This window comes from Macaca thibetana, chromosome 15 (genome assembly GCF_024542745.1).
Source record: "Macaca thibetana thibetana isolate TM-01 chromosome 15, ASM2454274v1, whole genome shotgun sequence".
Lineage (NCBI taxonomy): Eukaryota > Metazoa > Chordata > Mammalia > Primates > Cercopithecidae > Macaca > Macaca thibetana.
The window spans coordinates 74,765,586-74,780,561 of NC_065592.1; the positions used below are offsets into that span (position 1 = coordinate 74,765,586).

A 14,976-nucleotide genomic window follows, 5' to 3' on the forward strand; every position below is an offset into this window, starting at 1 on the left:
GTTAATAGTTTAATGTTTGCTTTTACTGGGGCTTGTTTTGATTCATCATTTTTATTTGACTCACTAGCAGCCGTCTGTTAGTTAAAATTTAACTTTCAAGGCTCTGCGTAATTTGTTTTTTGTTAATGAAGTGCTATAAACAGCATTATGAAGCTTTTCTCTTTTAATCTTGAAAGGAAAAAAATCCATCTCTAAAAAAGCAATCACAAAGAAGAGGAAAACTGTCACAAAGTCACCTACTGTACCAGAGTTTCAGGTAAATGTTTCAACTTTGTCTCAAAATTTTTAAATTTTTTGTTTCAGTGTTCATATCATTCCTGGAGAGTTTGGCTGAATTCCAAGAAACTGTAGCACACATACTTGTAATGAAATATTTCTGACAATGACTTTTCCCCCTGCAAGTGCAGATGTAGCCAAGATTTAATCTGCTAGTATTTCATAATTTTTACCTCTGTTTTTGTTTTTTTAATAGTAAAAACCCTCTTTTATATCTTAATCTCTGCTATGTTTCCTAGAAGCAGTTTAATAGAAAATATATATATACACACACTATATAGTATATGTATGTGTGTGTGTATATATATATTATATACATAAAAGCAATGTGTGAATGAAACTCTTCCTAGAACAAATCATAATGGGAAGATGGTAATATTGCCTAGGTAATTCATTTTCATTTATTTGGGCACTGTAGAAATAAATGGTATATTTATTAACTTGGAAAACAAATCTTTCAACTGTCAGCTGTATATGATCTTCAGAGAGAATGTTAAGTAAAGGTTAATTGAAATGGTCTTTAAACATTTAAGTGAAAAGAAAAAGTAACTATATTTACTGCCATATGATTAAGTGAAGAGTTTTTTATTGGTAGCTAATACTGAGCAGAGAATCTCATCCTAATTAATGCTTTTATTTTCTATTTTATAAAAGATGTATTTTCTTCAATAAACACTTTCTTTAAAAACGTCTTTGTATTCATGTGTCCAGTCAATTTTCAAAAGTTTTATAAACTCATACCTAATGACCAAAAGATAAAAGTGATGTTAAAATGAATTTGTGAGTCTCAAGTCAAGTAGAGATGAAAATAAAGGGACAACAATCATGAAAATATTGATAATATATAATGTGAGTTTAATAGATATATCTAAAAATGTGGACACCTTCATTTTCAGTAAAAATTCTATTTTGGAGAGTGTTTTTATGGAAGTTACTAACTGGTAAAAATTTAACATTTTTAAATCAACAGTTAAAGAAAATAGACACGTTTTTCTCTTAGTACTTTAGAATAGAATGTTTTTAATGGTATTTTTAGGATGAATTACAAACATTTCTACAAAATCCTTTATTATATTATATAACCTTGGTTCCAGAGTAGTCAATAAAAAAATAACAATTTTACTGTTTACTTAGAGGCCTTTATACCACTTCTTGTAACATTTTTTTAATGCTTTAGTATTATATCATCATGCTTCCTCTGATGTCACACCTATGTTTACTATTTCTCCCACTTATTTTTTTCTCAGTCCTCAAAGCATCAGCCCTGGGAATATAGATGTTAGAGCAAATCTGACCCATTGTTAATATTTCCTCTATACCCATCTTAGTGAATAGACTTTTCCATGTATTAAGAAGCACAGGCTGCATAGACAGTGTTTTTTTAAATTGCAATAGTATTCATTAGTGAGGCATGAAGTCATTTTAGTAGATTGCATGACCAGTGTTTCTTTTTTAAGCTAACAAAATTAAACTAGAAATCAACACAGTTACATATAGTAAGTGTGCTACATATAGCAGTGTGGATATGTACACTCACATATATTGTTTCATGAAACTTTGGTTTCAGTTATGTGTGTGTACACAAGGACATGCATTGTAAAATGTGTTGCTGACCATGGGTCATGGTCAAAATATTTTGCTAGATTGAGCTGTTTAAAATAGTCTTGGCCAGGCGCAGTGGGTCATGCCACTTAGGGAGGCTGAGACAGGTGGATCACCCGAGGTCAGGAGTTCGAGACCAGCCTGACCAATATGAAACCCCGTCTCTGCTAAAAATACAAAACAGATTAGCTGGGTGTGGTGGCATGTGCCTGTAATCCCAGCTACCCAGAGGCTGAGACAGGAGAATCGCTTGAATCTGGGAGGCAGAAGTTACAGTGAGCCGAGATCATGCCATTGCACTCCATCCTGGGCAACAAGAGGGAAACTCTGTCTCTAAATAAATAAATAAATAAATAAATAAGTCTCTTCCTGATTCTCAAGGTGTCCTAGAGGGAGAGAAAACAGAGAGAGGGAAAAAAAGAGAGAGAGAGAGGATAGAGAGGAGTAATAGTCTCATGAAAACAGTGGTTCTTGTGCCTAGTTTACAATATGAATGCCACGGCATTACTCATAAAGAAACTTGGCAACTAGGGAAATAGATCATTTGCTTCAAATACACACGTCAATAAGATAGATAGTGCTAGTCACTAGTAAACTTTGCTGTTAAATGCAAAACTTAGTTTTGTCTCAAAATAATTTTATGTAGTGTGTTACTTTATTTGAAAGTCTTCCACATGTAGGAAGACTATTATGTAATAAAGTGAATTTATTCCCTGCCCAAAAGTTCTAGTGATACGGTATTTAGCACCTCAGATTCTGCAAATTACTTGTTTTGTCCAAGGTGTTTTAAATGTCACATTTCTAGTATTAAACATAAAAATATAGAAATATTTAGCCAGAAGATTTTCATATTGTTCATTCTGAAATATCTTGCTCCTGAGAACAATGAACCTGTTTTTGGATAGATAATAGATCCGTTTTGTAAAACCTGACCGATTTGCCAAAGGACCGGTCTTCTTTAAATTGGCAGAAAGCATGCTTAGATAGAGATAAATGAAAGAGTTAAATTGTGAAGTTTTTCTTTCTTTAAGTCCTAATGAGTTTTTAAAAATGTATTTTGACCTCAACTTCTTTTTAGTTTGCCTGTGTTTTTGACTTTTTTTAAAGCTAGAAGTTGAACTTGCCCCCCTATTTGCTTCAGAAAGAATCCATGTTTATATACACACCTAGTGTCTGCACCCAGGTTTAGAAAATATTCATCCCGCTCCTATTTAGAGTATCCACTGTGAGCATTCAAATAATGGATTGGATTTGTGTGTGTGGCAGGGTGGGTTGGGAGTGTGTGTGTGTACAGTCAGCCCTCTGTATCTGTGAGTTGTGGGTTCTGCATCTGTGCATTTAACCTTGGATTGAAAATATTTTTTAAATGTGTGTGTACTGAACATGTACTGACTTTTTTTGTCATTATTCCCTAAACAATATGGTATAACAACAATTTATATCACAGCTACATTGTATTAGGTATTGTAAGTAATGTAGAGATGACCTAAAGTATATGGGAGGATGTGTTATATGCAGATACTATACCACTTTATATCAAGGTCTTAAGCATCCTTGGACTTTGGTATCCACAGGGTTCAGAGGTGAGTCGTGGAACCAGTCCCCCACGGATACTGAGGGACGACTGTATATTGTAAAGGGGCTAACCAAATGTGTGCCACTTTTTCCTAAGAGTTATGTCAGTGGTTCTCAAATAAAAATAATGTGATACCTTCATTTAAAATGAAGATTGTTGGTTTCATTCTCCAAAAACCTTGATTCAGTGGGTACCAGTTATCTGCATAGTGGTTAAATACAAGGGTTCTGCAACCAGACTACCTACTTGGGTTTGAATGCCAGCTCTGCCACTAATTAACTCTGTGGGGTAAGCTATTTAACCTCTCTATGATTCCAGTTTCTCATTTGTACAGTGGGGTAATAATAGTACCTTCCTTGTAGAGTAGTTGTGAGGATTGAATGATATAGCTTACTGTTTTAGCCATTTTTATTATGTTTTCAAATAAGCAGGTCAGTTGCTTCTGATGAAAAACACTGAATTATGCATAGGAAAATCAATTTAAAATGGCATAAAAACATCTATTATTGACCCTTAGCACTCTTTCCATTTACTTAAAACCTTGAAATAAATCTTGGATTTGTTGTTAATGAAAGTGGCACATGATTAAGCCTACAAGAATTTGAAAAGTGGAAAACCAAGTAATAGTATTTGCATCATGATGTTTGACGAGAGTGAAAACTTATGTTTATACCTTCTTTATTGTTATGATGCATTATATATTTGGCATGTAGGGAAAATTATTGGATTTTTTTAGTAATAATTATTGATATTGGTGATTTAAGTGTTTATAACAACTTTAACATTTACTTATGACTTTGTTAACTTGGTAAAACTCTCTTTTCCTTACCTGTTTTGTAATAAAAGAAAGACTATTAGACTGAAAAGTGAATATCAGTTTTCCTAATAGTTACTTTTTCTAAGAAGTCTTTTCATTTAACATTTAAGAGAGATATCTAATGTTATATGATTTATCTTTTGTGCATAATTATGACAGTTACAGGAAGTATTTTTAAAAACTAATGCGTTGGGTCTCAATAACATAAGTTTTAAAAATAATTTAACAGCCTTAGTTACCCTAAATCTGCTTTTCATTGATAACCAAAAAAACATCTTTCATGCAGTGTGCACTTGCTCCCATTTCATGTGCATGATTGATTTTAATGGCTGCTTTGCAGAACTCCAGAATCCAGCTGCTAAGATTTATATTAACATTGTTTTCAAACATAAGCAAAAACTCACTGATCCTTAACATACCTCTGAAAAAACTGTACTTCTCCATCTAACCAATGGAGAAACTAAGGGATAAGAGATAAAGCACTTCAGCAAAACAAATTGAAACCAAAATTAAAATTAGTTTTTTTTGTTGTCGTCGTTTGTTTTGAGACGGAGGATCGCTCTGCCACCAGACTGGAGTGCAGTGGCATGATCCTGGCTTACTGCAATCTCCGACTCCCTGGTTCAAGCAATTCTCTGTGGTTTCCTCTATCAATGTGTCATCTTAGGTCATTTTACCTCTATTAGTTTAATCAGCTTTTTAACTGCTTCACTGTATTTAAGACCTTTTGATTATATCATTATTTTGAATTGCTCCCTCTTAAAATGAATATTTTTAACCTCGGCTTTTTGTTTCACTTTTAACAGCAGGAGTTCTTAATTCTCCCTTAAAATTAATATAGTTCTCCCTTAAAAATATATATAGTTCATTGAGAGAAACACCTGTGTTTAATCACATGGTTGTTTATCAGACTTATTTGACTTTCACGTCACAAGTGATATCCTTATTTGCAAGTAGTCCTTATTGCTGGTATGGTGATGATAAGAAATAAAAAGGAATTTTTCCATCTGCATAATTTTAGCAGATGCTATTATAATTTTAGTTTAAATACAATATAAATTTTGAATTTATACCATGCATTTAGTATTTCACTTACAATTTTTATAATAAATTACAGGATCTTTTTATTAGAATGGGAGTGAATGTGATCCCTTTTGTCTGGATTTTTTCATTTTTACTTTTCTACATTGTTTTCCTTTTGCTTTGCTTTTTAATACAATCTACCGTGTTGTTTGTATTTTTTTAATGTTACCTTATGTCCTTTTTTGGAGCAAGTAAATACCTTTCAAACCTATTGCGTTTTTATCCAAATAATTTCTAGTTTGAAGTATCAATAAAGTAAGGAATGATTTATTATGTAGTTGTTCTGAGATGTGGTTATGTTTTTTTGATCTCTGCAGGGCCTCCCCCCTCCCACCATATACATACATTGCTGCTTCTTGAGTTGAAGAGAGGACCTTTTAATATTACCATTTAATAAAAGTGAAAGCTTAGATATAAACTAAATCCTAAAACTACAATACAAGTTCAGTTGTTAGATTTCTTTATTTTGTTTTGTTTATAAAGACCCTTTTAAAAAGAATATAATATAGTAGGAGAAGTCCTGGGTTCTGTGGTTTCCTGTATCAGTGTGTCATTTTAGGTCACTTTACCTCTGTTAGTTTAATTAGCTTTTATATGAATTAGAGATAGGTCTCTTTAGCCTAGGCTAAGGCTTGGACAAATTACATGTTTTTAGTCCCTTTCAGCTCTGAGATCTGTGATTTTGTAGCTTTGCCATGGATTGTATTAAATGAAAGGTTAACTTGAGGGAGTGTGACAGCCTTGGAGAGGTTCTTCCTGGGAGATAAAACTCTTCTTGTAACCTCTGCGGCTTGACTGAAAACCTCCTCTCAGGAGTGTTAGCAATGTGACCTGACTGTAATCTGAGCTGCTTTGGAGTTTCTTGTTCACCCCTGCGGGCCCTGTGCCTCAGATGTGTTTTTCAAATGCAAGATAATGAGAAGGAGGTTTTAATAAGGTGTTTTGCTTTGTTAAAAAAAAAGTTGAACTTTGTTTATTGGGTTGATTCTGTTTTTAAAAGCATCATATGAAGTTGAGTTGAATGTAATGGCCACATATATGCCTTATTTCGGAGGTAGAAGAGAGGCAGTAGAGTTGTTTATGACATTGAGTTGGCATAAATCACATTAATTGTGTTCCTATTCAGTTTTATAAAAGGTTAATTTGACTCTGTATATTGGGTATATATATTAAATATATATAGAGAGAATATATATTAGTATTAATATATTAAGTATAAATTGTTATGTAGCTATTAAGGTCATTTTAATATAACCTCAGAATAAATATTATAGCTAAAAATATTTTAAGAAACGATTGTCTTATCATTGTACATTTAATTCAATATGCCATTCCCTATTTGGAAATTAATCTTTTTGTATTTTCATACTTATTAGCTCTATGATACCAGAATGTTTCAGTAGCCATGTTGATTTGTAATTCATAGTCATTTAGTACCTTACTACTCAAAAATGTTATCTGTAGACAATACCTGGAAACTTGTTAGAAATGCGAAATCCAAGGTCTCACCTCAGACATACTAAACAAAAAACCGTTTTATTAAGATCCCCATGCAATTCTTATGCACATTAAAGCTTGAGAAGTACTAATTTAGTAGTTTACTAACTAGGTAAGCCACTTGAAAGTGTTATTTCAGGTAGCTCTTAAGCTATATGATTTCATTCATGGTTTGGCTTCAGAACTGTGTTATCTCTTGATTTAAATGGAACATAAATATCTGTTGACTTCATAACTAATTGGTAATTGAAAGATCTCAAAATGTTTTAGGGCATGTTTAGTTGTAGGGGTATATGTCTTCATTTAGTTGTAGGGGTATATGTCTTCATTGTTCCTGTAAATTTCTACAAACTGCATGCAAAATGTACCCTTATTCTTTGTGTAGTGAGACAACTGAGATGCAAATAAAAATTCCTCTGAGGTTTGCCATATGTGCAAATAAGAAATCTATGATTTGATATTAACAAGTACACCAAGTTCAGTGAAAAGAGAAATAGCCATCCATCTACAAGCTCTGGGGCAAATTTGACACAGTCATCATAATAGCAGATTTTACTATGAAAAGTTTAGTCCTCACTGAATACTTAATAAAAATCCACTGTAGGGACAACATTGTTTCAAGTCTTCATAGTTACAATAGAAGATGAAGATGCTCTCTAGTTCTAGACCCACTTATCTGGTTGGCCAGTCCACTGCTTGACCATCAACACTTCTGTCATAAGTAAATTTGGCAAATTGGAATGTGTAGTTTCTAATAAATATCACTGTTCCACTACATCACTGTATTGTTTCTACTCTCAAATTGTTTAATCTGGATTATTTAAGTACATATTTTCCCTGCTTAGTCAATTCTATGAGTTTGAAATTATATAGATATTCCTAATAGGTAATTGTTAATACAAATTATCTGTGACAATTTTTTCTTAGTCTCTTAGGTTGAACTGTCTTGCCATTTTTGTAGATGAAAAGCGTATCAGCAATTTCATATGGTTTAACCTAGTAAAAGAAATTTAAGGGGCTCTGTCTTATTTTTATCACTCAGTAACCATGAGGAATTATTTTGTTGTAACCCACTTTTGCTTTTGTTGTTTTTGTTAGCTCTTCTAACAAAAGAAAGTGCCTTTTAGGAAAACAATTCCCTTACATGGAAATTAATGAATGTAACAAACATGGGGCTGATAAAAGCTAATGGCGAATCAGTAATTTATAAGTACAGTATGTTTTTTAAATTATCACATGGTATAAACATTACAACAAGACTTCATTAATCTGAGATTTTTCCTGTCTATTTGGTTGCAGTTTTGTTTCAGAAATCTAGTTCTTTTTCACAATTTTTTTAAAAATAGCTTAAATTGTTTTAGGAAAAAATGTATTGAACGAATTGGAGAAATTCAGTATAATTTTACAAAAACTAAGATGTCGTTACTAATATTTTTGCTATTGTTGCTGACAGTTCACTAAAACTTTAGTAATTAAACCAAGCTAGTTTAGTTGTTAATGACTAATAATTGTTTTGGCCATTTGCCAGTGTTACCAGGTGAAATAAAATGAGCCACACAATTATGAAAGGAAATAGATGCTATCTGTGGAGATGGTTTTATTAAAGAATACTAAACTGATATTAAGAATGTGTACTTTATTTTGTTTGTCTTTGAATGTATTACATATAGTTGCAGTCCTTTTAGCAACCCCAACAGCAGTAACTAAGGTTTGTTAAATTGTATAGTTAGCAAACCAAGGAAAAGGTATAACAGTTCTCCAGGAGTGTGTTTATTCACCTACTGGGAGACTGCCTGATGAAGCATTTCTTAAAGGTGATTTGACAACCTGTGAAATCTAGGGTGAGTTTCCAGATCTTTGTCATTCTGGGCTGAAAGTTAATAATGTTAAGAAAGTACCCGAATTATAAAGCAAACTGAAAGGTGGGGATGTGGGATAAAACCACCAATGTTGAAATTTCAGCTTCTTTTATACTAAGCCTGAAGTTCATATATCATAGCAAGTAAATAAATATATTTTAAAATATAAACTGCAGAACTTTCCTTGCTTTTTACTATTACAGAGAAAAATAATTGTGAATTCAGTGTGTGTTAAAACAACTTCTGTTACCACATTTTGGGTGTTTTATATTATGTGTTATCAAGCTGTGTTTTTGTGTTTTATTTTAGCTTATTTGCACTAATCTTGATGAACTCAGGGAATTAATCACAAAAATCGAGAATGAACTCAAAGATCTGGAAAACAGTAGAAAAAAATCGGTAGGTGTTGATCCAAAAGTTCTATCTATTATTGTCAGCATTAAAATTTATTCCTGCTTTTTCCTAAAGCTTTTTTGAAATCTTGTTTTCCTGGATTACATGAAAATTTACAATGAAAGATAGAAACATTGTTTCTTTTATTTCTCCTGTGTGATCTAGTTTTCATTTTTAATAGAAATCATGCCAGGGCAGTTAAATTAATTTTGTTTGCCTGGTTTGTATCAGGTATAGTTTTAGATATTTCCCAGTATACTGGCTGGTTGTTTTCTGACTGGTACTTTTTTGGTTAATGTTTGCCTTGCAAATATTCTTAATAGTTATATGCAAATGGAAGTTTATTGCTTAGTAACATAAAATTTTAATTCAGTGTAACATAAAAACAGATATAAATTGTTTAATACTGCCCCAGATGATTTTGATACATACTTAACAATATGACTTTTTTAAGAACCTTTATCTGGTGAAAGTTTTTTAACTTTCACTGTATCCTCTAAATTATAATTTTTACTTTCATTTTCTAATATTTTTATTGTTCTTGAGAGACTAGAGTTTAAGGGCATATATTTATTCACCCGATACTTGGTAAAACACTCAATTCTACTATTTATTAAATCAGTAACACCTGTTTAACTAGCATTTATAGTTGGGCTATGCACAGATTTTAAACACAATTACATACCAATAAATAAATGGGAAAGGCTTTAAACCTGAAGAAAATCATTTTTTTTGAACCTTTCGTTTTGCACCTTAGGAATATCATGAAGCCACTTTTAGATCTATGCTCAGAACCTGTTAATATAAATATGTGTAAAATATGGTTAGTGATTCAGCAAGTTTGATATCGGCAGATTTGTATTAGTCATTTTATATGTTGTTAGGAAAGACACGTTGGTAGCACTCTGAAAGGAGATTGCAGTACCATAAAAATACAACCTTCTGAAGTTACTTAATACTAGGGTGAAACAGCCTTAAGCATTCCAGAAGTCTCATGTGTGATAGATAACCCTGAAAGTATCATGGTAATTTAAGAGAGAGAATAAATGCTTATAATGATAGTCATCAATTAGCAAGAAAACATTCAGTAATTAACTTGAGAATGTGGAAAACTGCATATTTTGGAAATATTTTCATTAAAAATTGTTTAGATTATTATATTTTTATACACATACACTTTAGGTGTATAGGCAGTCTCGATGTGGAAGACCATGCGTTTCATTAAAATTTACTGCTGTGATATATTCCTCAGACATTTATGCTATGTAAATGTTATTTACTCTGTAGCCAGAGGGTTTTTTTTTTTTTTATGTTTTATGCTCAGAAAGGACTAATTCTGTTCACTAATAGGAAGGAATAGTCTTTTTAAAATATCAGAGTGTTACTGTTTTTTGCAGAAGTTGTTTTTAGGGAGGTGTCCATATTTCATTCTAAACAATTCTGTTAAATAAATTTGCCAATTTTTTAATGCTACAGTTAAACATAACTTTTATTTATTCCCATATTATAAATTAGAGGGTTTTTTAATGCATAGTTTTAAGCATAGTTGAATTATATACTTATGGCATATATTATAGGAGAAAAAGACTTCTGCAAGCATTCTAGAGGCTTCTGTAAAGCCATTCACCTCATTTCCATTGGTACTGTGTAGAAGAAGAGTAAAAGAAGACATAAACCACAGTCAGGCGTGGCAGCTCAGGCCTGTAAACTCAGCACTTTGGGAGGCTGAGGTGGGAGGATTTCTTGAGCCCAGGAGCTCGAGACCAATGTGGACAACATAGCTAGACCCCCATCTCTACAAAAAATAAAAAATTAGCTCAGCGTGGTGGTGCATGCCTGTAATCACAGCTTCTCAGGAGGCTGAGACAGGAGGATCACTTGTGCCCAGGAGGTCGAGGCTGTAGTGAGCTGTGATCATGCCACTGCACTCCATCCTGGGCAACAGAGCCAGAGCCTGACTCAAAAAAAAGAAGAAAAGATAAACTACAAATATTTGACATTGTATTCCTTGAGGGCATGTTAATCAGTAGATTTTAGATTACCCTAGGGTTTAGTTGATTTGTATCTCTAAACTTTTAACTTGTGCATGCCCCCTGATGTTTGCATATTAGTTTTAAAATATGTTTTCCAGCCTTCAAAAAGTAGAAATTCTTGGAACTGTACTTAGCAGGGATAATCTTACTGAGATTACCAACATAAGAGCTCTTTCTCCTTAATTTAAACTGTTTAAAAGATTGTTTACATAAACAGATTATCTTAACCAATGAAACGGCCACATAGCATAAAGCAAATAGACAATAAAAGTTTGCATCTATTGTTCCTTATTTTTTACAAAAGCTAATATTGAGTGTGATAGATGTTCTAAGAATTAACTTTATTGAATGTTTATGTTATGTAATGTATGTTATGTTATGTTATTTATGTTTACTACCAGTTTGGCATCATTTGGGAGTAAGGTGTTCCACTTAACTGAATTTCTAGATAACTGAAACTTAAACCTTTGATACTAAAACTTAATTTTAATGGAAAAACTTCCCTGACTCCTTGTACTAAACACAATTTAACCTTTTCTTTATGACTTGAGGGTCGTTATTATGAATAACAATATTGTTACTCTAAAAATCTGTTGGTATTAGTAGTTCTGATTAAACATTCACCAAAAGGCTTTTATGTTACTATATTTTGAAGGATTTTGTTTGTATTTTTGCTTTTGTTCTGTCTTTTTTTCATTGCCAGGCTGTCTGTCACCTGTCATTTCTTGTGTGTGTCCATATACTTGCCCTAGCTGATATATTGTGGATTAAGAAAGCAGGTAACCATACTTACTAGAATTGAGTTCATGGTGAGGACCTGAAGGATTTTATTAACAATGAAGTGTGTAAACTTGGTAATAGTGACAACTCTTTTGACTGATTCCTTGTCTTATGGCCTTCCTTCACTATTGTCAGACAAATGAAGTATTAATACTGATCTTCATAAGAGTATATCACTGTCAAAACTAAGTATCTGGGGCCAAAACAATTCTTTTATTATCAACATTCATATCTATGATAATGGCTCCAGTAACAAAGAAGATATATTCTGTTATAAATATTTCTTTGTCATAAATGTCATTACTAAAGATAGAAATTACGCATGTGATAGAGGATTTAACATGGATTCATATAATACAAACACCTAGCTGCTTCAGGAGGCTTCTCTGCAGGGACTTTCCAGATAGTTTTTCCTACCAAAGTAGAAAAGCAACAGGGAAGAATGATCCCATTTATTCACTCAGGTGAATATTCCATTTTAAAAGTTTTTTTTTTTTAATTAATAAACTTTATTTTTTAGAGCAGCTTTATGTTTACTTAACAAGGTCTTTTTAACCTTTTAGAGGTTTTGTCATTGAACTATTCATTGTACTGGAAGACTTAGTGTTTTAAAATTTAGATTGTTTACTCATCCTTGCAAAACAACTAATTTTGTTTATGGTTAATAATGTGAAGAGAAAAATGCTTTAATTTCCTGAAATTTATACTCAGTTCACTTGGTCCCATCACTCCATTTAGGGGTTTAATCCAAAAAGTCCTCATCATCCTTTAGATCCTCTGGTACTGAACTTAATTATCTATCAGAGATTTGTTAAAAGTGAGACCTCTGGTTGAGGTAAATATACAACAATGTATTTCTCATCATTATTTACATCATAGCATTCTTTCATGATCTAAAGAAGAAATCGGAACATTTTGTTTTTATTTTTGTAGTTTTAGCAGATAAAATTTGCATTTTGCTTAATTATTTAAAAAATAGTTTTTTAGTGTAGGAAATTTATTAGTTTTCCTGAAAGATAAAGCTAAGATATTGATAACTTTACCTGATCTTATGTATTTGAAATAGACAGTATTGCTTTCTAAATAATAAAAATTGGAAGATTTCACCAAACTTATATTTCTAAGTTTTTCATATAATCCCCTTTTCCCTCATATTTGTTCAATGTCCTTTATGTTCTGTATCATAGTTCTGATTTTCAAAGAAGTTTCAATCTTTTTCAATTAAGGAAGACCCTCATAGAGATTGGGTATGAGGAAAAGTGAAAATTTTGCAATAAAAATTTATTTATAAGGAAAAAAACCTCTTCTGGGTTATGTGATGATAAATGAAAGTCTTATATAAATATTGATAAGTAAATTTTAAATGTAAGACCACATCTTTTCTAATACATCTTTTATCAGATAAGCCCCTCAACGTTGAGTAGGATCTAAGATTTTATTTCTAAATTTTATAATCAATATGTAAGGAAAGCTATACATATTGAGCACAACTGCCTGTGCACTTTGATCCTATGATGTTATTTGGAATTTAACTTTTGTTCTCCCCATTTCTTCTCCCTACCGCCAAAAGTAATATATGCAACGGTGTGTTTAGCAGACCACCCCTAGTAGTGGAAATTTGGAAACAATCCGTATGTCCAGCAGTAGGGAGATGATAACCAAACAATATTAACACACTGTTACATAGCTAGTAAAATTTCACAACATGGAAATATTTGTGAAATGTTAAGTTTTAAGAACATACACAATAGGCCAGGGGCGGTGGCTCACACCTGTATCCCAGCACTTTGGGAGGCCAAGGTGGGCAGATCACGAGTTTAGGAGTTCGAGACCAGCCTAGCTAACATGGTGAAACCCCATCTCTACTAAAAGTACAAAAATTAGCCAGGCTGTAGTGGCGCGTGCCTGTAATCCCAGCTGCTCGGGAGGCTGAGGCAGGAGAATAGCTTCAACCCAGGAGGCAGAGGCTTCCATGAGTCAAGATCATACCACTGCGCTTGAGATTGTACCACTGCACTCCAGCCTGGGCAACAGAGCAAGACTCTGTCTCAAAACAAAAAGACATACAAAATAATATGTACATAATGATTGCAGTATGTAAAAAGGTATGTTAAAAATAATTATAAAGAAATTTCAAGTAATGGATAAAGTTAATCTTTATTATGTTCTTAAAATAATGTAAATTCAGAATACAATAATAATACTTCTCTTACCTAACCAAAGGGTATACATTAGCTAGGCTGAGTATTAGGGAAGTCAGAAGCTTAGATCAGAGATGCTAACCCCCCCCCCAGTTTTTTGGTCACAGAGTTCTGTATAAGCCAGTGGTTATCAATCAGGAATGATTTTGCTCCCCTTCCCTAGGAGACATTGATTGTCATAGTTGAAGAAGTGGCACTGGCATTTAATGGATAGAGGCCAATGATGCTGCTGAACATCCTACACTGTAATGATCCTACAATGCACAGACATTCCTCCACAACACAGAACTGTCTTGTGCCAAATGTCAGTTGTGCTGAGGTTGTAAAACCCTGGTAAAAGCCTGTATTTGCTAAGGGCCTTATTTCATTCTGTCCACTGCTGCCAACTTACTAAGTTGATGTTTTGAAAGTTAGGTAGAAATCAGTGAAATCATAATACCAGATCTCATCTTAGAGAGTATTCTATTACATAATATACTTCTAATTAAGTCTTGTCCTTGATGGAACTTATGAATGTCTGTGTTAACCTTTACCCTTCATAATTCCATCGATGATTAATAAAGATTCTTGACCTTGGCTTCCCTTAGTATAGGAAATGTTAAAAACAACATGGTTATATATGTATTTTCTTTATTCAGTTTTAGAAATATATGATATGTTCTTAACTGAAAATATTATAAGGAATGATAACATAAGTAAATGGAAAAATATTGACAAATAATGTTATAAAATAACAATGTTATAAAACTACATATAATGTTATAAAACCACTTAATGTTATAAAACCACTTACTACACATGTAATGGTAGTGTGTTATGTTATAAAACCACTTAAAACTAGGTGTAATAAGTGGTTTTA

At 32.5% G+C, this 14,976-nt stretch overlaps 1 protein-coding gene across 11 annotated transcripts in view; it reads left to right on the forward strand.

Moving 5' to 3' along the window:
• Positions 1 to 14,976, forward strand: part of KIAA2026 (KIAA2026 ortholog) — a 133,971-nt gene that overhangs the window by 51,239 nt on the left and 67,756 nt on the right. For 10 of the 11 annotated variants that reach the window (XR_007719885.1, XR_007719884.1, XM_050761680.1 and 7 more), the window contains 2 exons: positions 177 to 256; positions 9,020 to 9,109. Coding sequence is in view for 9 of the 11 variants with exons in the window: in XM_050761680.1 (XP_050617637.1) it covers positions 177 to 256; positions 9,020 to 9,109 (170 nt within the window). In the remaining 2 variants the exon portion in view is untranslated. The remainder of the gene's footprint in view (positions 1 to 176; positions 257 to 9,019; positions 9,110 to 14,976) is intronic. The other variant, XM_050761681.1, reaches the window with a different exon arrangement.